Source organism: Medicago sativa, chromosome 7, assembly GCF_051527215.1.
Source record: "Medicago sativa cultivar Bolivia chromosome 7, Bolivia_mono, whole genome shotgun sequence".
NCBI lineage: Eukaryota > Viridiplantae > Streptophyta > Magnoliopsida > Fabales > Fabaceae > Medicago > Medicago sativa.
In genome coordinates this window covers 76,184,233-76,207,712 of record NC_140755.1, presented here as the reverse complement: position 1 = coordinate 76,207,712, position 23,480 = coordinate 76,184,233, and the positions used below count along the sequence as shown (strand labels likewise).

The 23,480-nt window shown below is 33.2% G+C and overlaps 3 protein-coding genes across 14 annotated transcripts; 1 reads left to right on the top strand and 2 right to left on the bottom strand.

The window, feature by feature from the left end:
• Positions 1-1,372: 1,372 nt before the first annotated feature.
• LOC146908592 (uncharacterized) lies at positions 1,373-8,880 on the bottom strand. 11 transcript variants are annotated; one of them, XM_085724528.1, is made up of 6 exons: positions 7,164-8,880; positions 6,303-6,681; positions 4,444-5,778; positions 2,384-2,491; positions 2,234-2,314; positions 1,373-1,645 (listed from the first exon to the last, which is right to left on the bottom strand). In XM_085724528.1, exon 1 carries the CDS (start codon positions 8,860-8,862, stop codon positions 7,240-7,242), a length of 1,623 nt encoding a protein of 540 aa, XP_085580654.1. In that variant the 5' UTR covers positions 8,863-8,880; the 3' UTR covers positions 1,373-1,645; positions 2,234-2,314; positions 2,384-2,491; positions 4,444-5,778; positions 6,303-6,681; positions 7,164-7,239. The 11 variants fall into 11 exon arrangements, with proteins under 11 accessions (XP_085580654.1, XP_085580656.1, XP_085580657.1 ...); XM_085724530.1 differs by lacking the exon at positions 4,444-5,778 and having other exon boundaries at positions 6,303-6,356; positions 6,433-6,681; XM_085724531.1 differs by lacking the exon at positions 4,444-5,778 and having other exon boundaries at positions 2,384-2,462; positions 6,303-6,356; positions 6,433-6,681.
• Positions 8,881-10,295: 1,415 nt separating this feature from the next.
• On the bottom strand, positions 10,296-16,931 carry LOC146908591 (uncharacterized). 2 transcript variants are annotated; one of them, XM_085722949.1, is made up of 13 exons: positions 16,769-16,931; positions 15,521-15,631; positions 15,163-15,201; positions 14,942-15,034; positions 14,733-14,849; positions 14,320-14,415; positions 13,939-14,052; positions 13,603-13,656; positions 13,346-13,393; positions 12,505-12,655; positions 11,348-11,513; positions 11,059-11,128; positions 10,296-10,978 (listed from the first exon to the last, which is right to left on the bottom strand). In XM_085722949.1, exons 2-13 carry the CDS (start codon positions 15,617-15,619, stop codon positions 10,730-10,732), a joined length of 1,296 nt encoding a protein of 431 aa, XP_085579075.1. In that variant the 5' UTR covers positions 15,620-15,631; positions 16,769-16,931; the 3' UTR covers positions 10,296-10,729. The 2 variants fall into 2 exon arrangements, with proteins under 2 accessions (XP_085579075.1, XP_085579076.1); XM_085722950.1 differs by having other exon boundaries at positions 15,168-15,201.
• Positions 16,932-20,638: 3,707 nt separating this feature from the next.
• LOC146908590 (putative FBD-associated F-box protein At1g61330) lies at positions 20,639-22,619 on the top strand. The gene is made up of 3 exons (XM_085726272.1): positions 20,639-21,641; positions 21,792-21,956; positions 22,047-22,619. The coding sequence occupies exons 1-3, from the start codon at positions 20,670-20,672 to the stop codon at positions 22,416-22,418; spliced, it is 1,509 nt and encodes a 502-aa protein (XP_085582398.1). The 5' UTR covers positions 20,639-20,669; the 3' UTR covers positions 22,419-22,619.
• Positions 22,620-23,480: the final 861 nt, after the last annotated feature.

Below are 23,480 nucleotides of genomic sequence, written 5' to 3'. Positions count from 1 at the left end.
AATGTGTTATGCAAGAGAAAGATATAAGTCAATGAAGGTAACTCAACATTCCACATACAAGGGCCATCAATCTTATACTGTATATTTTATAACAAGATATTATTATATGCATGCTCTTTTGATTTTAAAAAATAAATTAGCCGCCATAAAAGTTTAAAAAAAAAGAAAAAGATATTTCATGGCAATTTGGTAAGTTTTAGCAAGTTGTAATACAATTTGTTTTTACATAATGCATGCATGAGTATGTGCAAATGTAAAATAATATCTCTGCAAATAGTTTCACTAGATCATGTTAGTGGAAGGTATTATTTCATGTTAGAGGTAGGTAAGGTTCAGATTCGTATCCTTAACTTTGTTGGGCATGAAAACCAAATCTTTTGGTATCTAGTTTTTATACACTTTAGCTAAAACTACAACATGCTAATGGATAAAAAATTAACTGACCAATTTGGTTTTAGTATGAAATTTATTAGCAATTTTTTGGTAACATAAAGTTTAGGTGGGTTCGGCTCCGGTCACCGCCAGGGTCAAGGCACGCCTCCGGGCCCAAATTGGTAACATAAAGTTTAGGTGGGTTCGGCTCCGGTCACCGCCAGGGTCAAGGCACGCCTCCGGGCCCAAAGGGCACTTATAGAGGTACTTATAGATCACCCACCAACTAGGGTCAAGGCACGCCTCCGGGCCCAAAGGGCACTTATAGAGGTACTTACAGATCACCCACCAACACTGCCCTCACATCGGCAGAGGGAATCGAACACACGACCTTCTGCATGGAAGTGGCCCGTTCCTTACCAACTGAGCCAACATGTGTTGGTAAATTTATTAACAATTTGGGATAACTTTAAAATTATTTTCTACCTGACTACCTTTAACAATTATAAAATGACTGACCAATTTGGCTTCAAGTCTTTGATCTTGTTTTTCAATTGATTTTTGCTAACTCTAGTTCAAGTACGTGGCACCACAAAGGACCAAAGCTAAATAGTTAATTACAGTCATGCATAGGTTTTGAGTATATGCCTTGGATTATGCTAATGTTAATGGGTCGGTGGAATTGAACTCAAGATATTAAGTAAAATAATGTTATAATTAATATGCTCTGTTTATTTGACACAAGAAGTTATCACTATTCAGAATTAAGTTTTGTTACTAAGAAAGCTGTGTGGAATAGAGAGGAAATGCTCTGTTTATTTGCATCAACTACTTTGTGATAAATAGTTTAAGTATCTGTTTGATTGATATGGAATAGAGAGGAAATGAGGGAAATTATGTAAACTTCAGTTGCCTAGACTAATTTTTTGAAAATTAGTTTGCACTAAATGATTCCCCAAATATGTTGCATGGCTATATGCATACTATATAGAACAACAAATCACCATAAACCAGGCTTCATTCTGAATGTCATTTCCATAAAATTAAAAAGTTCAAGGAAACATCAATTAAACATAAACCAGCCAAAAGTCTAGAAAGGTTCAAACAATAGAACATATAAATTGTTCTCACAAGATAATCAAAACATTAATGTCTCGAAATGCTTTCTTTGAATGAAAGGAACTTGAAGCACGAGCGTCAGTCGTGCCCTTGTTCACCACAGACTCTGCAACGCACCGTCGCCCTCTTCCTTGCTATACGAACGAAGATCAGCCTGCAAATAAAGAATAAGATGTTATAGGATTATGTATGTCGCATACTTTTTTTTTTTTAAGAAGTGTATGTCGCATACTTATTTAGCGGTGGCAAATTAACCCTCTACTTCACTAATGAAGAAAAAAGAAGCAAATGCTAAACCATGACCATTAAAAGATTTGATATGTTGCAAGCATTTAAAGTCACTCAACTTAAAAAGAAAATACCAAGTGTTGAGTATGGCTATAGATACAGAAGAGGTGCAAGGGGCGGGGGAGCATTTAAAGGTTTGGATTTAGGGGTACTGTTGTAATTTGGACCAACAAGTAATATATGGTTTGTAACACCATAAACTCTAATTCACTCAGGTAATATACGAAACTATAGCTGCTCTATAGTCGCAAAGGAAGGCACATTTAGCCAAATTGTGTAAACAAACGATCGTGTTCCATTGTTTGCGATTTGGGTTTTCATTAATTTTCTGTTACCAGTTGCTTTTCTAACATTAAGAGTGGTAGGTTACAAGGAAAAATACTGTAATGGTAATTCTTATGTTGGTTACGGTATAACAAAATGAATAAACAGAAAGAAATAATTAATAACTCACCATTTTGGGACGAGTTTTTATTGCTAGAGTTGATTTCCCAGCTGCCGATGATTGATTCTTCAGATCCATTTTAGTTTGATCCTACAACCACAAATTATGTTAGTGATGGTAAAACATAAAGAATAAACAGAGAAATAATTAAAAACTAACTTTTTTGGGACCAGTACGCAATGCTGGAGTTGAGAAAACCTCGGTTGCAACTGATCTATATCCTTCACCTGCAAATGATCTATATGCATTTGCCATTTTAGTTTGATCCTGTAACCAAAAATTACACAGCCTAAACTTACTACATGTCTCAGTTATCCTCGTAGATTAAATCCAAGTGTTTTTAGAATGGATCGTCAGAGTCTATTTTACATCAAAAAGTTGAGGAAATTGATAAATAAATCATACAAACAAATCTTCAACAAACAAATAAAACCATTCAAAGGTACAAATTTAATTAGCTTGTTCGTTCCCAGTTTCTCTTATAATGCATAATTTTTTACACAATAGGTTTTGCCATCGTACTATAAGCCACAGGGGACCTCATAAAGCATGCCACTGCTGTCCTTCCTTTATCTTAAGTTTTGGTCAGAGCACCTCCTCTATCATAAAGGTTATATCTCATAGCTTTCTCATGAGATTTACACAAAACATAGTAGTATAGTAGTAGTGATGATAATAGGACCATGTGATTTATTAGGCATGTGATGCCATTGATGATTCAGATAATTATATTGCAATAAGAACGACAGAAAAATTAAACGAACAATGGAAAATTAAACGAACAATGGTGAGCTTGATAGGAAACAACCTCCTATTAATAAAGGTCTATATCAAAATAAATAGAAGAGTCGTAGAGGATAATAATCTCTAAGTGACTCTCTGATTGTGACAAAGTAGGAGGTATATTGCAAAATTGTATCATTATTGGAGTGGGAGAGTCAGGTCACTGGTTTTAGCGCAATTCAACTACCAAAAATGCTTCTTATTGTGGCAGTTTTTTGAGATTGAGGAAAACAGTGCATGTCACAAGCTTTATTCCAGCATTTGACACACATTGCTTTATTCCAAAGGAGTACTACTGCAAAAAAGAGGGGAAACCTAGAATAATGATAGATCGCATTTAATATTCATAGGTATATATTGGAGAGTAATTGCTGATAAAGAGAGTAAATTATGAAATTGCTATGCTGGTTGTTCACAAAAATTATTCAAGGATAATAAAGTGAAAGAACTAAAGACACATCATTTAAAGGAGTCTGATTAGGAGATTATCGACAAAGCAAAGCAGCATACTTTACTTTGCCGAGCATAATGTTTGCCACGAGATGTTCCAAGGGGTAGGAGAGGGATGAGAGACATTCCCCCTTCTTTGAGTAACCCCGGGTAACACACAAAAGCAGGAGACAAAATTGAGAAAAGAGAAGTTACAAACTGAGAGAAGCGCTCAAAAGATCCCAGACCAAGTAACAAACTTAAGTGCCAACAAAAACACTAACATTCTTTGGGAGAAGAAAGGAAAGTTGTTGTTCACTTCTTCAGCTAGGGTTTAGGGGTTAGCAACAGGATCGGTTTAGGAGCTGGGCATCCTCATCGAGACCCAACCCCACAACTAATCTTAAAAGAAAATATCAGTAACAGTATTAACAAGAGACAATTTTAAAAGTAAACCACAAAGACCATCAAACACAAAATCATTATTACTAGTTAGTATATTGCAAAATGCTATATGTAATTGAGTAACATATCCATCCACTCGAACAAAAATCAAATTCCATTCTTCAGCAAGAAGAACTCACATTGATAAAGATACAGACAAAAGCCTAAATTATGTTACAAAGAAATGGTAAGAACCCAAGCCCACGAAACACCAGCTAATGCAATGAAGAGCTTAGCAAACATATCAACGAATCAACGTAAATGATGGATGGATTCGAGCATTGAATTCACATAATTAAAATTCTATTCCATATATATAACAAAAAGGAACTGATTTATTCACACAAAATTAAATATCCAAAAACTTTTTTTTTTCCTTCAAAAAGTTCAGCAGATAGAAGAGGGAAAAAGATCTAGGAGACATTAGAAAAAGGAATCAAAGAACTAAACCCCCACCCCAACAAGCCACAAAAAAATTCCAATAGCATAAATCTCAAGCAGACACATTAATTGATCTGAAGAAATTCAGTGATGATAAACGATTCAAGCAACAAAAAGCTTACATTCATTCGAGGACCTTCCTTCGAGTTACTTGGCAAAGAAAACACAGAATTAAAGTTTGCTTCCAATGTTGCTGTCTCAAACACCAGAATATGAAAGACAATAACTTAACCCTAGTGGTTTATTTAAAAACACAAAATGGAGTAGCTAGTAACACTTGCTCACGACCATGTGTCAGGCTAAACACGTGCACAAGAAACTACGGAGTTTTATTTGCATCTGGAAGTCAGGATCACCGTGGGGACTGCCCCATTCAGGGTCCCAAGGGCAGGGACTTTTTTCACACGAGGTCCCCAATCCCTGAGAAGATTAACGGGGTACCCTCACATAAATGTATGCAAGTAGTGTCTTTTTGTCTGTTTTTTTAAAAAAATTAAAATTAAAAAACAACTGGCTGCGCCACGAGAATCGAGAAACTAGTAATTGCTGGGAGAACTGAAAAAACAACAGATCACATTGTGTTCCCATGACAACGTCCAAGCAGATTTGAACCCTAATAGACCCACTGTGCTGATGCTCCATCCCTGTTCCATATGTCTGTGCCTTGTCGCGTCTATGCTTGCTTTAGGTGTCCTGCTCTATTACGCCTCTGCTTACATTTGTGTCCTCCACAGCCCCGCCACGTTCACATCCTCTTTATCTTCACAGCTGAGCAGTTATTTGAACCCTAATAGACCCACTGTGCTGATATAGCTAGTTTCCCTTGGCAATAACTACTGTAAACCTTGAATTGCATTTTTTCCATTGCGCTGAAATCGCATTTATGGTTCGTAGTAAGACATTTAAAAATATGTCTACTGTTTTTGTATATTATTGATGCAAAGTTCTTTTAATTTCAAAATCCCCTGAATCACAGCTTTGTGTCATACTGGTTAAGTTTGTTTATTTTGAGATACAATAATCATAGTGCTGATTTCCCATTTATGGTCCTTAGTAAGACATTTGAAAGTATTATATAGTTTAGAAGATATGTGGTGCGGTCACAAATTGACAGTGTTTTGTTGAGTTGTACATATAGAATTTGAATAATTTGCTATTTTTTATGGTAAAGGGATCTTTGCAGGGATCTGCAGGGGCTGCGGTAGGGAGAAAAACTCCTTGTGGAGGGTATCAGGGAATGTGAAGCCATATGGGAACGGATAGTGGGGAATAACACCCGCCCTGTTGATGTCCCTAGAAATGATGCAAAGTAAAGGGGTTTTCCTTGTGCGGTTGGTGCGTTGGTTTGTGGTGTAGCTGATGGGTGAGTGAATTTGAAAACTGAAACTGGTGGGAAGTAAAAGACTCAAATGAATAGTGCTGATTTCTCTTCTGGGTTTCTGAGGTAGTAATCATGCCTACCAACAACACCAAGATTAAGGTAACACCCATTAATGGTTTGAAATGAATACCTTCAAAATGAATATCATTTGAATCAAAAGGAGTAAATTGAAATACTTAGGTTCACATAAAATAATTGTCTTTTCTTGTAGACATGCATAAAATATATCAACCAGTAAATTCTTGGTTCATCGTTCAGTAACAATAATCCTAGATTAAAGCGAATTCTTTTTGCAACTTTTCCATGAATTAAACATCACCAAATAAACTATTACTAATGTCAAACAATTTTATTTGAAGTGTGCATATGTATGCTTCTACACTTATTTGAACTATATTACAATCCAAGTTCAATCAAGGGTTACACGTAAAAATAACTTTTAAATTTATTTTCATGAATAGAAAATTAAATGAGGAATCCCACCCGCATAAAACGAAAGAAAGCAAATTTTGATCATATTGAAGCACTAATTTGAAAAAGAAACAAGATATTGAAAATAGGGACACAACAAATGACTTAGTTTTAAATGGTACAGCGTACCTGATTTAAGCAATAAAGAAAAGATGTGAAGACCCACCATTGAATCTTCTAAACCTGACTTTTCGGAATGGAATAACAAGTGAGCAAATTATTCCAAATAATAAAATCAAACTTTTAGAGGGAGAAATACCGCCTGCAGAATGCTGTTGTACAAGAGCCCGGATATTAGTCCAGCAGAGTGAAATCTTCTGTTCAACACACTCATACCCCATCTTTGTATAATTCTGTTGGTTTAATTTTCCAAAAGGATTTTAATCAGATAAAATACTTCAAAATATATTCTTCGAAGAACCATTGCTACTCAAATCAACAAGCTAGCTCTGACTGATTGAGTCCAATTTTTCTCATATAATAACTCATCCGATTACACATAGTATACCTGAGGCAAGAAGAAGGATAATGATAATTTAAAGACTCAAAACGTCAGCCAACAGCGAAAAACATAAGGTCAAAATGAAATTTAAGCTATATTAATCAATCAAATCGAAAGTTCTTCAAGAACAAGCAGGCTAATAGAAACTCAGAGAGATGTTAGATGCATGATAGAAACAGAGAAAAAATGAGGGAAAATTAGATTCAATGCTTTCCTGTATTTCATTAATGAATTGTTAGTAACAACATTTGAGAGATTGATGTTTATATACTGATTCGAGATCACGTCGAGACTGTGCTGAGACTGTGCTGACTCAGCACAGTCAGTTACAACAATAAGGCCTTGTTTGGATTTTGACTCTTAATCTATTATCTACTTTATTACAGGCCATTGACTACTCTGACTTCTTTGATGCAAGACACAAGCATCTGCTAATCATTCAAAGTTTCAAAAAAACCTCAACATGGAAAAATAAAAAAAAATCTAACCTTGTCATGTCACTTTCCTATAAACCTCCCAGCAACCTTTCCTTGAAAAAGTTTCTTCGCCCCCGACAAATTCCCATCATTTCACCAGAATCGCACGAACAATGGTATCAAAAGTTATATAGTTAGGAAGGTAATTATTGTCTACCATTTTATAAAGTAAGGCCTCCGCTTCGTCTAAAAAACCCTCTTTACAAAGCCCATGGATCATAATGTTATATGTCCGGATATTTGGTTGACAACCTTTGGCAGACAGAAGTTTAAAAATCTCTTTTGCATACTTTAGTCTTCCACTTTTGCAAAGACCGTCAAGAAGTATATTATATGTGCGTATGTTTGGTGAAATCCCTATCTCAATAATGTGCTGAAACAATGCAAGTGCCTTATCAAATTTCTCATGTTTGAAATAATCATCTAACAATACATTGTAAGTGATTAAATCAGCTGGTTGTCCACTGGCACGCATGGCCTCAACCAGGTCCCACTCGTACAACGTTCTTCCCGATTTCGACAAACCATCAAGAAGACAATTATATGTTACAGTATCCGGAACTAAATTCTTCTTATGCATTTCCGTTAATAACACCATAGCTTCATCCACCATCCTAACCTTACAATATCCATTAATCAAAGTACAATAACTAATAACATTAGGCAAAGCCCCTCTCTTAACCATCTTATCAAACACATGTTTAGCCTCACGCATACTTCCACACAAACAATAACCATTCATTAAAGCATTATAACTAACAACATCCGGCTTCCGACCTCTTTTAATCATCACCGCAACCACATTATACGCTTCACTAACCCTCCCTAGTTTACACAACCCATCAATCAATATATTAAAAGTATACACATCCGGATAAACATTCCCCCTTACAACCATTTCATCGAGCAACTTAACCGCAGCTTGAAACCTACCAACCGAACAAAAACCATGAATCATAGAGTTATAACTATAAACATCAAGTTCAATACCATTCTCAACCATCTCAGTACACAAACCACAAGCCTCATCAACAAGTCCTTGTTTACAAAGACCATCAATAACAGTATTATACATAATCAAATTAGGATAAACCCTAATCTTCTTCATCTTAGGAAACATCTGAATAGCATCCCTAGTTTTACCAATTTTACACAACCCATTAATAATAGTCCCATAACAAACCTCATCAAACCTAAACCCTCTATCAACATACTCATCAAGCAATTCAACAGCTTCCAAAACCCTACCTTTCAAGCACAAACCTTTCATTAAAGTAGTAAGTATTTTATCATCAATTTGAAAACCCATTTTGAGAATGTTTCCAAGAAGTGAAAAAGCAAAACCCATTTGACCCAATTGAGCAAAAGCGTTGATTAATATACTGAAAGTGATGAGTGAGGGTTTAATGGTTGGTTTGGATTGTAAGATGGTGTAGAGTGAAACGACGGTGTTGTAGCGTTTGAGTTTGATTAGGGTTGATAGGAGTTTGTTGAAGTGTTGGATTGGAGGTGGTGGGTGGAGGTGGAGGATGTGGTGGAAAGATGAAACGGTGTCGTTGAAAGTTGGGAGTTTGTGGAGTTTTTTGTGGTTGGTGCGTGCGAAGAAGGTTGTGAAAGGGTAGAGGAGGAGGAAGGTTGTGGTGGCGGAGGAGGAAGAGGAAATGCGGAGGGGTGTGAAGAGTATGGTGGTGAAATAGGTTGGATTCAGCATCGTGTGAAAAATTGTTATGGAGATTGAAATTTGAAAATTGGTTAAATATGAGTTGGAACCGAAGATTGTAGTGTGTTGTGGAACAACAAAGTGAAAAATTTGTTGTAATAAATGTGTCACTGTCATGAATAATATAGCTTGTTGACTTATGAACTTGGATAAGAAGTTACTCGTGTCAACCGTCCGATTTGAATCAATGGCCGTGATCATTATTTGAATCAATGGCCGAGATCATTTACTAGTGTTAAAAGGGTAGATCCGTATTTCGTTGGCATATTGTTGGTTTTTAAGAGAGTTATTGAATCCTTTTCAAATATAGTTAATCACACGTTTGAGTCTAAGTTTGGGACCTCCCAAACGATCGAAACTTAAACTCTCCAATTTAGAGAGGATATGTTTCAAAGTAAATATATTGGTTGGTGTGCCAAACACACACTAATGGTATGTTTGAAACAGCATCCAAGAGGGGGAAAAACGCACTTCTACATCGCGGCTTAGAAAAGTAGTTTCACAAAATTCACATTAAAAGCTCATTGGGACGCGGGAAACACACTCAAACGTGAATCCAAACACTTGCTAAGTATGGTGGTTAGAGATCAAAAGATGGCGCAAAAGAATAAAAGATTATGCTAACTTATGACACTTTTTAAGGATTCAAAAGTATGGTATGTAAGAACAAAATTTTTGTTTCAACGGTGTTGATATTCTAAGGGTATTGCTAGCATTTTCCTTCCTTTAATAAGTCATTAATTATGAAGCATCTTAGAAATAAATCAGAACTTATCATTTTTTTTATTAGACCAGGGATCATCTGCGCGCAACTGCAGAGACTAATTCCTCAAGCCTTGTGAGACCTAAATGGACAGCAAACTCTCTATAAAAGTTTTATTGCTACTGCATGTTTAAGATTGAATTCAAACTCAGAATTTTAGTTGAATTAGAAGAGACTCGCGCTATCTAATCTAATCACTCGTGAACTTATCAATGATAAAACGGTAGGCTTTGCCCTCTATTATACAAAAAACAATGATGAAACTGTTAAAACTTTTTTTTTTTTTTTTGCTGTGGAAATCATGGGGGAGTGGTTGTAAAGAGCGGTGGAGATTTCTTCCTTACAATTCGTAACAAGCATTATTCGTCGACAAGAAGAAAGGTCGTAATGAAGGTTGATACATCTTTCTCCTCTACGCTTGGTGTGTTGGCATTTGTATGTGCATAACGGATGACTAAGGTGTAAGGTTGTTATGCATTTGCTACCCCGTTTAATCAAAACAACATCATATATAATGTGTCATTTAAATGTGTTAAACATCATTCCCAACCCAATACAGAAATGCATATCTTTTGAACATGTTTGGAAAACCTCCGAAGAAGTATTTTATTCTTGAGTCAAGCAAGAACCATGATTGATATTATCTATAAGTTAGTTTAACTGATTCAACCTTTAATTTTTTTTATTAAAAGTGTATGTATCCTGATTTAATTTTTTTTTTACCCAGCAAACAACTTTTGGGTCCATATCTTTCCTTGTTACAAATGCTCGTCTAATTTGAAGAAACACAACAAATAGGGTGAAAAAAAATGAAAGCAACATCAACCATGGCAACAACTGTTCTCATCTACTACTTGTTGCAGCTCTTCATCTTCATTGAGCTGTTGGGACTTCCATTACGTACAAATGGTCTGAAAGAATATCTTCCCAAGCATCTTTCAATATGTGTGCATGAAAACTCCCTCATGTCAGTAGGCCGGGAACACATGAAGGAAAATGCTTTTTGGGATTACAAGAATAAATTTAGCTGAAAATTTGAATTAGTCCTAGCCATGTTATGAAGACATAGGCAAAATTTGGTTTGGCCGAGTTTCTCTATACATCATGAATGTTTGTGCCAAGCAATTTCTCCTCCTCTCTTGGAATTTCTGCGAGTTGAACACCGGACCGAGTAATCTTGTTCCATTCATTTTCAACTCTAAAAAATACCCATTGGAAGCGCCGGAACATCTCCAACAGAGTGATGCCGAACACTGTCAGGTAGTTATGACGTAAATGAGCAGATAACTTGTATGTCCATGAACCACGCAGAATAAGGTTGCTTCCAATCACCCAAAAGTATACCTGTAACTCATAAATTAGATTTGTCATTGTCAAATCAAATGAAAATATGTTGCAATAGGATGTATTAATCAGGTTATTACCCATTGTCGTCCATAAAACACATTGGAAACTAGACTTGGTTTGTTGAACTTGAATATGCGTGAAAAGCCGCTGTTAGACAAGGAGGTGAAATACAAATTTCATTACAAAGCAAAATCAGGGTGAACAAATTCCATTTGGACACCTATGTGAATGTCAACTTCTTTCTTAATTTGTTGCTAATGAAATTTAAACTTTGATATTTTGCATAAGTAGTACATGTATCTGTACAAAATTATAAGGTCTGTGTGTAACTGTAAACCTGAAAAGGAAAGATGGTAGGTTTGGTACCTTAAATCCCAATCTCTGGTTATATCCCAGTAAAATGAATAGAGTGAATTAATGACACTTGAGAGAAGCCACAGCGGACGATAAAGATTTGTCCATTTCTCAGGGAAGACGTGATATTTAAGGGCTGAAAGAAAAATTACTGGGATTGCTGTCGAATATTTTAAAGCTGGAAAACAAGTGCAAATGAAGTTAGAATACTAGGAATTTAAGCAATTGTACTAGTAATCACAAATTCATTAAAATTATCTAAAATAAGCCAAAAAAATATAAAGTGTGTGTGCGCGCGCTGTAAGTGTTAAAGAATGTTTACAACAATAGATTACACATCACTGCACAAGTCATGCTGGGCACCATAAAGGGATCCTTACACTTATGGTTGAGGACTTATCTAGCACATTAGTTTCAGAGTGATGATTTGGTCCTTAACTTATGTGCTTAAAATAAATAAATTTGCAGTTAATACGCATAAGTTGAATAAATAAATAAATGTGTTATAGTTCCACAGACAAAAATATTCTCTCAAGTCATATGACAGCTAAAGTATAACACTCAACTGTATACAGAACTTATCAAGAACTTTGTGGATATATGCAAAGTCATAAATATTTGTTAGCAGACAGCAGTGCTGTCATTTGGCCACCGATATTAATGTCCCCTTTAGATGTCTAATCCTGAGCACGAGGGGACATGTTGAGAACTAAGATCCTGTATCGTCTAGACTAAATTAGTTCTTGTAAGATATAGGCATTCCTCGCCTCTTTGAGCTAGCTTTTGGGATCGCGTTAGGCCTAAATCTTAACTTTTATTGGGCTACCCTGTCCATGTTCTAGATGTTCAGTCTTAGACGTGGGGGTGGGTGATAACATCTCGATGATCAGGTGACTCACATTTGTTCAAACTTTATATGTTCAATACCGAGCGTGAGTGTTTGTTGAGATCCCACATAGACTATAGATATGGACAAATTTGTCCTTGTAAGATTTTGTTAGTTCTTGCCTCTTCTCTTCACCTAGATTTGGGGTTGAGTTAGGCCTAAAGTCCAAAATCTAATAATATTCAAATAGAAACTAAGTTTTGTCAAAATGAACAATAAACTATTATCCATGACATGTTACATTATTAGGAAAGCAAGAGGAAAAATTGCCGAGAGAAATTACCATTGAAGAGACAATTTTTTTCTTTGGTATCTTTGTATTGGCGAAGACATTGCAATAGACGCCATAAATAAGGGAGAACAAGAACTATTGGTATCGCAATTGAGTGACTACCACAAACTGAATCAGCTTCAAGCCAAGCAATTGTGGCAACCTGCATATATTATAAAAAATGAAAATACTATTTTCAAGTCCCTATTATGGAAAAAAAAATGGAAGATAATACATCAATTCGAACAGACAACCAATGACAAAGAATGGAAAAGAGTTTTGATTTATCTGTAGTGTTTTACCAAGTTTAGCATTGACCACATCAAAATATAAATACAAATGATAATTATAAACATAGAGGAATGTAAGAATTATGAATCCAATGCTGTCTCAGTAATAAATATTAAGGAAAATCAAAAATTAAAAATAAAGAAAGCAAAAATTAACCTTTCTATTTGACGAGTCTCATTATACTAACTTGAAAAGAAACTAATTAAGTTAGACATTTAGTTTTACGTAACACTATTTGTCACCTTATCTCAAACACATTAAAAAAATAAAACCAGAAATGAAATCAAAGTTAAACAAAAATAAATAAACCAATACATAAATAATATAGTTTCTTCAAAAAGATTGAAAAAAAATGATTACAATATAAGGAAAAAGAAGTTCGCACATTCAAAATCTAGACTGATTTGGTCTCTTACCATTTAAGTGCAATACATGAACATATTAAAATAGCCATAAAATATGCATTCAACACACACACAGAGGAGGGGGGGTGGGGTGGGGGTGAAGGGGGATGAAAATGTTACTAGAAAACATAGATTGACAAGTTTGATCTAAACCATACCTGTCTGTTTACCATTCTACAAACTGAACGCTCCAAATCTGAAAACACCTGAATGAAATGACCAGTTAGGAGCCACAACCAGATGGAGGAATCAATTGTTAACACAAAAATATCAGAAAATATCACAGTAGTAAGTCTTTTCGTTAGCATAGCAGTAAGATGACTATCTAAATATACAAATTTCTTAGCACTTAAAAATTGACATTTACGAAATTAATAGAAAATACAATGAATGTAAATTAGGCTATGTACTGTACCTTTGCCATGGAGGTTAAAATATCAGCCAAGAAAAAGTCGGGAAACGAAATTGGCTGTATGAAGAAAAGAACCGTTATTTGTGAGCCAAATGATAAGCTTTATGTAATCCATAAGAACATCAATTAAACAAACTTACAGAATCTAATGAAATAAAATACATCTAAAATATCAACACCATCGAACCAAACTAGTGGCTCTCAGATTACTAACTTCATGTCATCACATCAATAAGCCTAAAGGAACCTATTGGAGATGTTGCATGTGCTTTACAAAAGTAACCAAATGCAGATAAACACTCAAAATTCAATATCTGGCATGATAGTCAAGAATCTTGCCTGCAGAGGGAAAGCTATCCGCAATAGTGTCCTCAAAAAGAAGTACCGAGAGGACAAATAGAAAATATCGAAAGGAAAGATCAAGACCATTGCAACAAAAATGTAGAGAAGCACCTGCAATATGTATTACATGATTAGAATATATGGTAGACGCAAAAGATTATCATAGAAAGGAAGCAATCCATTTTCCGGCATGTGAGAAAATTTTACATCCATCCTTCTTAAACAGTTAATCTAAGACACCAGCTTCTACATGAAAGCATAAATAAGAAAGTATATAAACATCTACATCTACATATTATATTTATATATCAAAAGGAAGAAAGATAAAAATGTATATTAAAAAAGTCAATGAAAGAAAGAACAGAGCAGATACTGAACTGGTTGAGATGCAGCCAACGATACTTCCCCATGAGAATAGAGATAGAGATAAGAAGTCATGCTAGTGGGGACAATGATTGTCATCCAAGTGCTACACTGAAAATAATACAAGAGTTGAAGTTAGTATATAAACATGCATATGGGTTTATGCTCTAAATCTACAGTATTGGCATCACCAAACCATGCCGTTGACACGGCATTCGAAGTTCTTATTATTTTCTATTTTCCTTTTATCTGAATCCCCACCACTTCAACAATTACTTTGATTACCAGTATATTTTGCGGAACCAGATACAGACAATTCCATGGTTGAAATATTGATTAACAAGATCGAGAATCAAGAAAAACAACGTTGAACATTTTGCAATATTGAATAATGTTTTCTCATAAACAAAGGTAAAGAACTTGACTACCTTCCATATCTCTCTGTGGGTAAGATGATTTTGATCAAGATCAAAAATCCTGGGATAGCTTACATTGGATTGTAGAAATACCCACAAATTCACTCCCCAAAGCCAGACCATAATAGTCTGTAAAAGTAACAGCAAAAATCATCAAGCAAAGTTTTCACAAAAATTGTGTTCAACATAAAAAATAAACAGCATAATTAACCCCAACTCACCACAAGCAGGAGAGGGTTGTAATACAAAAATGCCTCATATAAAAACAGATCTCGCAAATTCGCATCCATTCTCATGACAGAATCCCAACTAATCTGATGCAAGAGCAAAAAAAATATTAATATTTGACGTGAAATAGGTAAGTGAATGGTGAGGAAATTTTTCAAGAGATGTTCACTGGTACGTCGACAATTGTAAATATCATGAAGAGACAAAATTTAACCTTACAGCAAGTAAGTGCCCATATCAGAAAGAGTGTCACCTGTAGAAAAAAAAAGAGCACGCAAGAGGTTGATAAACGCTAGGAGTCAAAAAAAAAAAAAAAAATAACAGATAAATTAGAGACAGACATACAACTAAGATAGTAATACAATTAAATAGACACCAATCTTATACTTCAATATATTTAAAATTTCAGTCTGAATCTGAACAAACAAATTATTTTCCAGCATTTTTTAAAAAAAAAAATGTGTTTGTATAACATCGTTATAACACAAATGTTGCAACAAAAGACTAGCTTGCAATTAAAACATAGAGCACAACAATATTCTATGCAGATTATACATGATATCTCAACAGACCTTGAACCTCCATAGAAAAGTAGGAGATGGCACAGCACTTTGAATGGGTGAAATCATATTCTTCATTGTATCAGACAGCACTGCTTTATCGTAGGCCATTTAGGTCTGTGACTGCAAAAACAAAAAATAATTGGTCAAAAAGTATGTTGAGACTAAAAGGAAAAGATGACAATGATTTGGGGGCAAAGTGTGAGGGACTTGATAATGAAAAATCACTGTTAAAGTTCTCCACAGAAAGAATTTACAATTCCATTTTATTTTCATCTAGACTAAATTTATTTTGCTTCAAAAATTTCATCATTTCTTGCTTATAGCTCATTAGCACCTATGTCATTGTCAAAATGTAATCCATCCCATTGTCAATCCTGACACAAGTTAACCCAAGGCATCCAAGATTGGCTGTATTTAACCTTCTACAGCTAAATTATGTTCAGGAACATCGCATTGCCCTTTGTCAATTGCTAATGATGTACACTAGGGTCACACCTTAATTGCTAATTATAGCATTCCTATTACCATCCAACCAGAAACTTTTAATTCATTAAAGTAATCAATTTTGAGCACATATAAATTGGGCTGTTTAAACTCCTGGAAATGAGAAACCAAGTGATTGAGATCAAGTGGTTGATGAGCTCTAGTTAAGGAGGAATCATTAAGGAGAACCTGAGTTTGAGTCCTAGCTGAGTTTGAGTCCTAGCTGAGTTTGAGTCCTAACTGGAACAATCATTAACCAGACTTAACTTACCTGCAAGTCAAACTCCGGTTATCAAGGTCGCCCTTCCCCTTGGGCCTTGGGATCCCGAGGGTTAAGACCCATGGAATCATCCAAATGAGAATTCTGAGCTACCGAGATAAAGCCCCCCTTCCCCACACACATACACACACATTATAAATAAAAATCCAAGCATCCCACATGAAAAAGCTCAAAATTTTAGCATCAACTACAATTGGAACAAATCCAATTCTTCAAATGAATTGTAAGCTACACCACATCAAAATATTCAAAGTGCAAACATTTGACAAGCACTGTAACAATAATACTAATAAGAACAAACCCATTTCCAATTCCAAAACCATCATGCACAATACATCAATCTCATCACAGAGTACAAGGGTCAAATCATGGCTAAAAAGCCACATAAAAAAAAGTCATCAAAATCAAAAATTGACAATGACCCATGATTCAGAAACACCTTATACCTCTGAAATATCAATCATCAAATTCTGGGATTGAATCGGATGAATTACCTGTTGTGGTAGTCAGAGTGAGTCCGATCTGTGAACAACAGAATTATGGGAAACTGTTGATGACAGCAACATGACAAAAGGGAACAACGATGATGTTGATGATGATGTTGCGTAAATCTCAAAGAATGTTGTTTGCTTACAATGTTGGCATTGAGATTTGGACAAAAAGCGTGGAAGTGGCAGTGTTGTTTTTTTAACCGCCACTCTGTTCTGTGTCTGTGTTAACAAAACATTCTCACTTCTAAATTCTGATGTCACGAGAGAGATGGGTTCGCAATTCTTAGGACAAACAATAGTTTAACTCTTAACTCAAGTAAAAAATATCGAAATTGTTAAGTCGATGTGACCGTGGTTTGAACTCGGCCCTTAGTTTGTGTTTGTGTATTTCAATTGTTATTCATTGAATCTAAAAATAATCCTCTCTCCATCCAAAAATATTGATGATGTCATTATAGATAAAGATTTCAAAAATGGTGGTTCAAATGTTGTTGCACCGAAAAGTCTATGAGGTGAGGGTCTATATCAAATCTTAGAGCATCTTTAATAGGGAGTCTGTCACTTAAGAAAAACCTTAACATATTAAGACTTTTATTGGAGGAAGAAAAAAAAATGATTACATATTTTTATTTTTATTTTTGGTACAAAATGGTTACATATTTTTTCTTCAGCTACTAATAGATTCCACAATTAAAATAGAAAAGTAGATAAAAGTTAGTCTCACCATTTCAAATTATATGATTCTTTCTCTTTTCATTTTTTTTAATTTTTTTAAATGTACATAATAAAGTACTCCATTTCAAAATGAGTGTCGTTTTAGCCAAAAAATTTGTTTCAAAATGAATGTCACTTTCAGTTTCCAATGCACTATTAATTACTTTTTCCCAATAGTACCCCTTAATTATTACTATGCACACTACTTCTAAAGTACCACATTTTACTTTAGGGGGATGTATTGGATTAGGATTATATGGGATTTTAAAAGACTTTTTAATTATGAAAAAGTCTTGTGGTATTCAATCAAGACTTTTTGCATCTTAAAAAAAGTCTTGTGGTATTCAATCAAGACTCTTTCTCATTTTAAAAAAGTCTTGAGGTATTCAATCAAGACTTTTCATCACTTAAAAAAAGTCTCATGGTATTCAAAATCATTCAAATTTCGAAGGATAGTTTAATAAATTGGATTTTGATGGATTTTGTGGGATTTCGTAGTGTAATTTTAACAAGAAAACGTCTTTCATGAAAAGATGAGATTTCTTGGGATTGTTTTTCATTTAAAAGTTACTATCTCTTTCTTCTCCCTCCCCCCTCTCTCCCCTCCCCCCTCTCTCCTTTCTCTCTTCGTCTCTCTATCTCTCCTTTTATCTCTCTCTCTCTCTCTCTCTCTCTCTCTCTCTCTCCCTCTCCCTCTCCCTCCTCTCTTCTCTCTCTCTCGCCTCTCTTAGAAAAACTCAAACGACTTCTCTAATTTCAAACACAAAATGAGGGCTGACACAATTTTTTTTTTTGAAAGATTTGTAAGGGGTTGTCATAATTTTAAATATGTACAATTGAATATTGTGGGAATAACATTTTTAACAAATAAAAAATGTGTATGGAGAATAATGTGTTAAGAGTGTTTTTTAGTCCCTTAAAATCTTATAAAATCCATAAAATCCTTAAAATTTTAAAATCAATAGTAAAAGAATTTTTTATTGGTTTTATTTTTCTTTATTCAAACGCTAGAATTTATTTGTTCATTATTTTTATCATTCAGGCTTGTAAGTTTGTTCTTTTTTCCCCTAAAATTCATTGAATCCTTTAAAATTTTAAAATCCCATAAATTCCTTTGAAATCCTTAAAAGTCAGTGTGATAAATCCATTAAAATCTTGAGTGTATAAAGTCTTTTACATAAAAAGTCTTTTAAAATCTTACAGAATCAATACAATCTCACACACTATTTTAAAATCTTAAAGACTTTTTTTATTAAAATAGTCTTTTAAAATCCTAATCCAATACACTAATTTATAATGATGGGAAATGCACCAATAGTTAACAAGGCTATTTTAGTAAAAGTGTCATGTCTATAGACAACATTATTGCATTTCTTAATATGTATGTAACAACCTAAAACGACACTCATTTTGAAACAGATGGAGTACATATTAGTAGACATGTTAAACTAGAATTTGTAATAAAATATGAGGTAGAAATACTCGGGTCGAATCTAATTGTCACTAAAGTTGTTAAAATTTTGTTTAGATCAAAGTCGTTAACGTGTATCACAGGTGAACTGGTTCAAGTGCAACGGCATGCTATAAATTTGGCAAAGAATCAATCAGTGAAACAAATAAAGGATCAACAAGGTCATTGATTTCTTGATATGTGCATTGTTGATTTTTGGAGTGATGCAGTGACAAAGAGTATTTGTATTCAAGAATATAGGAATGAAGTCCTTGTGTAATATGCGGATATTTTTTTTTTATTTCTCGTCTTTTTTATTCGGGTTAATTGATGAAATTAACCATGTAATATATGCGAAATCTTAAAAAATGACTCTGTAAAATAAAAAACACAAATTTTAACCTTGTAATATCAAATTACAAGATTATCATACGTGTTTTTTTATTTTACAAGGTCATTTTTCAGACATCGCGTATATTATAAGATTGAATTGAACAATTGTTCCTTTTTATTCTAATGGGTTTAGATTTATGTCCCTTGAGTCTATTGTTTTTCTTTTTTCATAAATGAATTTCTAGATCATATAAATATATATTTGATTTTGCATTAAAAAAACAATAGTTTTTAATGAAAATGTAAATATATTTCCCTCAAAAAACAAAGAAAATGTAAATATATAATTAATCATTTACAATAAATATTGAGTAATAATTATACTTTTGAAATATTTAATAATTATACTTTTGGGAATAATAATCAAGAATTTATGTTTTGACTTTTTAGAAAAATTAATTTTATTCTTATTTATTAAGAAAACATTAAAAATAATTGAATGAAAGCATGTATTATTATATATATATATATATATATATATATATATATAGATATATATAATAGTCAAAGTATTAAATGAATGAAAAAAGTATTTTTTGAATATGAATATTTTAATATATTTTTTGAAAAAAGTATTAATATTGCTTTACCCCCTGTAATATAGTCTTTTTCCGATTTTCCCCCTGAAATTTTTATTTTTAGATTTCGTCCTTGTAATTTGAAGATTTTTGGTTTTGGACGTTCATGAATTTTGACTGTACAAAATCGATGATATAGAAGGGGGGTAAACCAAAATTTGCTCAAATTAACATATTTAAACCAAAATTTGCTTAAATTACAGGGGGAAAACCGAAATTTGCTCAAATTATAGGGGGTGAAATTTATCATGAAAGTCCAAAACCAAAAATTATTCAAATTACAAGGACGGAATCTAAAAATAAAAGTTAGAGGGGGAAAATCGTAAATGAACTATATTAAAGGGGGTAAAACATTATTAATCCATGTTTCTTTAATTTAATCTTTTAAGCATTAATTCAAATTTTATTTCATTAATTTATTTTTTCTTTAATTTATATATATTTTTTGACCAATTTAATTTATATTTTATAGAAAACGTTAAAAAGTAGTCAAAAGAAACGCGGTAAAACATTATTAATCCATGTTTCTTTAATTTAATCTTTTAAGCATTAATTCAAATTTTATTTCATTAATTTATTTTTTCTTTAATTTATATATATTTTTTGACCAATTTAATTTATATTTTATAGAAAACGTTAAAAAGTAGTCAAAAGAAACGCATCCAATTAAATAAATTTGTCAATATTATTGAAATTTAGTCTATAAATTTCAAAGACCTGCAATGTTCAGTCATTGCATTTTCGTTTTAGTGATAACACCATAAATCGAATGGAAATTCTTTTGTCTCTTATTCCTTTCTTCATTGCAATGTTCTTCTTCCATTCTTCATTGGCTTCTCTTGTCTCTTTACCAATGAAAAATTCTGAAAACCAAAACAAATCACCTGAAGAAAATAAAACTGATTCACCTGATAACCTTCCAGAGAATATCGTTCAAAAAATTTTCACTTTCCTACCAATAAAAAATGCAATTGTAATTGCATCAACCGTGTCTCCTAGGTACAAAAGTTCATGGCGTCATAATCGTCGATTCTTGTTTGATAGTGACTTCCATTCGCGATACAGTCAACAAGATCTGGCAGCAATGGTTGATCATTTATTCAGTTCTCATGAAGGTGACGAAATCAAAACATTTAAGTTACACATCGATCCCGTTGGGATCGAAGCTTTGCTTAAAAGATGGTTACATATATGTACTCAAAAGGATCTAGAAGATCTTGAGTTGCATCTTTACCAACCCGGTTTCATAATTGAATTTAGTGTTTTTAACGCACTTCACAAGTTAAAAACACTAAAATTGGTTAATTGTGCGATCCAATTAACTGAGGTTCCGAGTGGTTTGCAATTTCTGCAAACACTAAGTCTATGTAACCTTCATATCACTGAAGATATGTTTGATGTGTTGATTGAGCATTGTAAAATGCTTGAAATTATTGATTTGATTAATTGCTCTACAATTAATAATCTCAACTTAAATGCTAGAGAAAATAAACATCTCAAAAAATTGAGACTTGTTGAATGTCCAAACTTGAAAAAGATTGAAATTGATTCACCAACTCTTCGTTCCATGTTTTATCATGGAAATTTTTGTGCAATTCGAATTGCTCAAGGGATGAAATTGTACGAGGCTTTCTTTTACTTTATACCATCCACACACTACATTCAATCTACTCCGCTCGAAGCTCTAGTCGAAGATCTCTCTAATGTTTCCATTCTCACAACTACACCTCTACCTATTGAGGTATATATACATGTTTAATATACTTATTTACATTTAATTCTTTACTATTTAATTTAATTTCGTAAAGATTATAGCATGTTATACATTTATTATTATCACCATTTGATGCCTTTATTAATATGTATAAATTATTAAACCTAATAATTTTAGGGTGTGGCTGCAAGGATTCGTAATGGGGTATTACAAGGAGCTCAATATTGTTTTGAGAATCTGTTGGAGCTTCAATTGTTTATGGATGAGGCAGTGTTTTGCAATCCATATGACATATTCATGTTTCTCAAAAATTGTCCATCCTTGGTGAAACTTTTCATTGATGTGAGTAATATTGGAGCATACTTTTGATCTCTCGAGTAATTTTTTTTTTTTTTTTTTTGTCTTGAGTCTAACTTTAAATTATATATGCAGCTAAATGATTACATATTTGACCTTGGAATGTATTGGAAATTGAACCAGCAACCTCTACTTGACAAGTGTAATCACAAATTTACTCAGCTCAAAGTTCTGATGATAAGAAATTTTAAGTTTCTTCCTTCTGAACTTGAGTTGGTAAAGATAGTTTTGCAAAGAGCAACAATTTTGGAGAGGTTGACTTTAATTCCACCAGAGAGTGATGGTAGTAGCAAGTTTGAAGGAGAATATGCAGCAAAATATGTAAAACTTTTTGGTTCTTGGGCAGCATCGACAAGGGTCATAATAAAGTTACATGAAAAGTACGTTGATAAGAGTTTTGACAATCCAACCCATCCAAAACGTTGGCTTCATACAAATGCAAATTGAGTTTGAAATTGGGTGGTAATTTTAAAGATTTGTGTGTTTATTAGTAGTATATGTTCCTTTCGTAGTAATGTAATGTTATGGTGTTATAATGGCAGTGTGCCAATTTAGCATTCATTATATGTGCTTGCTTATTTTATGGCGTTTTTAGTATTACAAACAATTATATATTTCAATGTTAAACTTGTTATGTATTCTTCTTTATTTTACTTTGATGACTAGCTTCTTTTTTATTTATCCATACTTTTCCCCCTTTTGGGCTATAATGATGAAACACAAGTTAGAAAAATGCTTATTTGGAGACGCTATATTTACAAATTAGTTAATGATTTGAGCTTAAATGCTTAATCAAATTAAGGTTGAATTGTTCAAGAGAATCTGAATTTCGATACTGACTTAATAATTTATTCATCATATTTTACTTAGTTTCCAACCTTGCCTCAAGAGAATCTGAGTTTTAAGAATATCTTGGACAATGTCTTGATCAAAATAGTAATTAATCAAATGATAATTCCATTATTGTGATCAATGAGAGAATGAACTCTTGCTTACTGTATTACCTCGCTTGATTGTCCTACATCAGAGATACAACCTCCATTTTTTAACTAAGGCATTTAGAAAATTGGGATATTTATACCATTCTCGATTTTCCATCTGACACCTTCACGGACAACCCTTTTTGCATTAAAAATGTTTCACCACACGAAAAAGGTACACACTTGCTAACTTGAACCTTCATGATTTTTTGTTGGTTTAAATTAGCAAACCATATATATATATATATATATATATATATATATATATATATATATATATATATACACACACACACACACACAATGTATATAAAAAAATAATATGTTTAAGCTCTTTTAGGCTGACTTTATTGGTATTTCAATTATACCCTTCTCCTATAATAATGTTATGTTGTTGGTGTTATTAAAAAAAAAGAATTTTTATTATATTTGTTATATTATTATTGTCAATATAAAAAGATAAATATGGTTTGTTGAATTTGTTACATTTAAAAGTCACAAATATCTATACTTATAATATTAATCTATA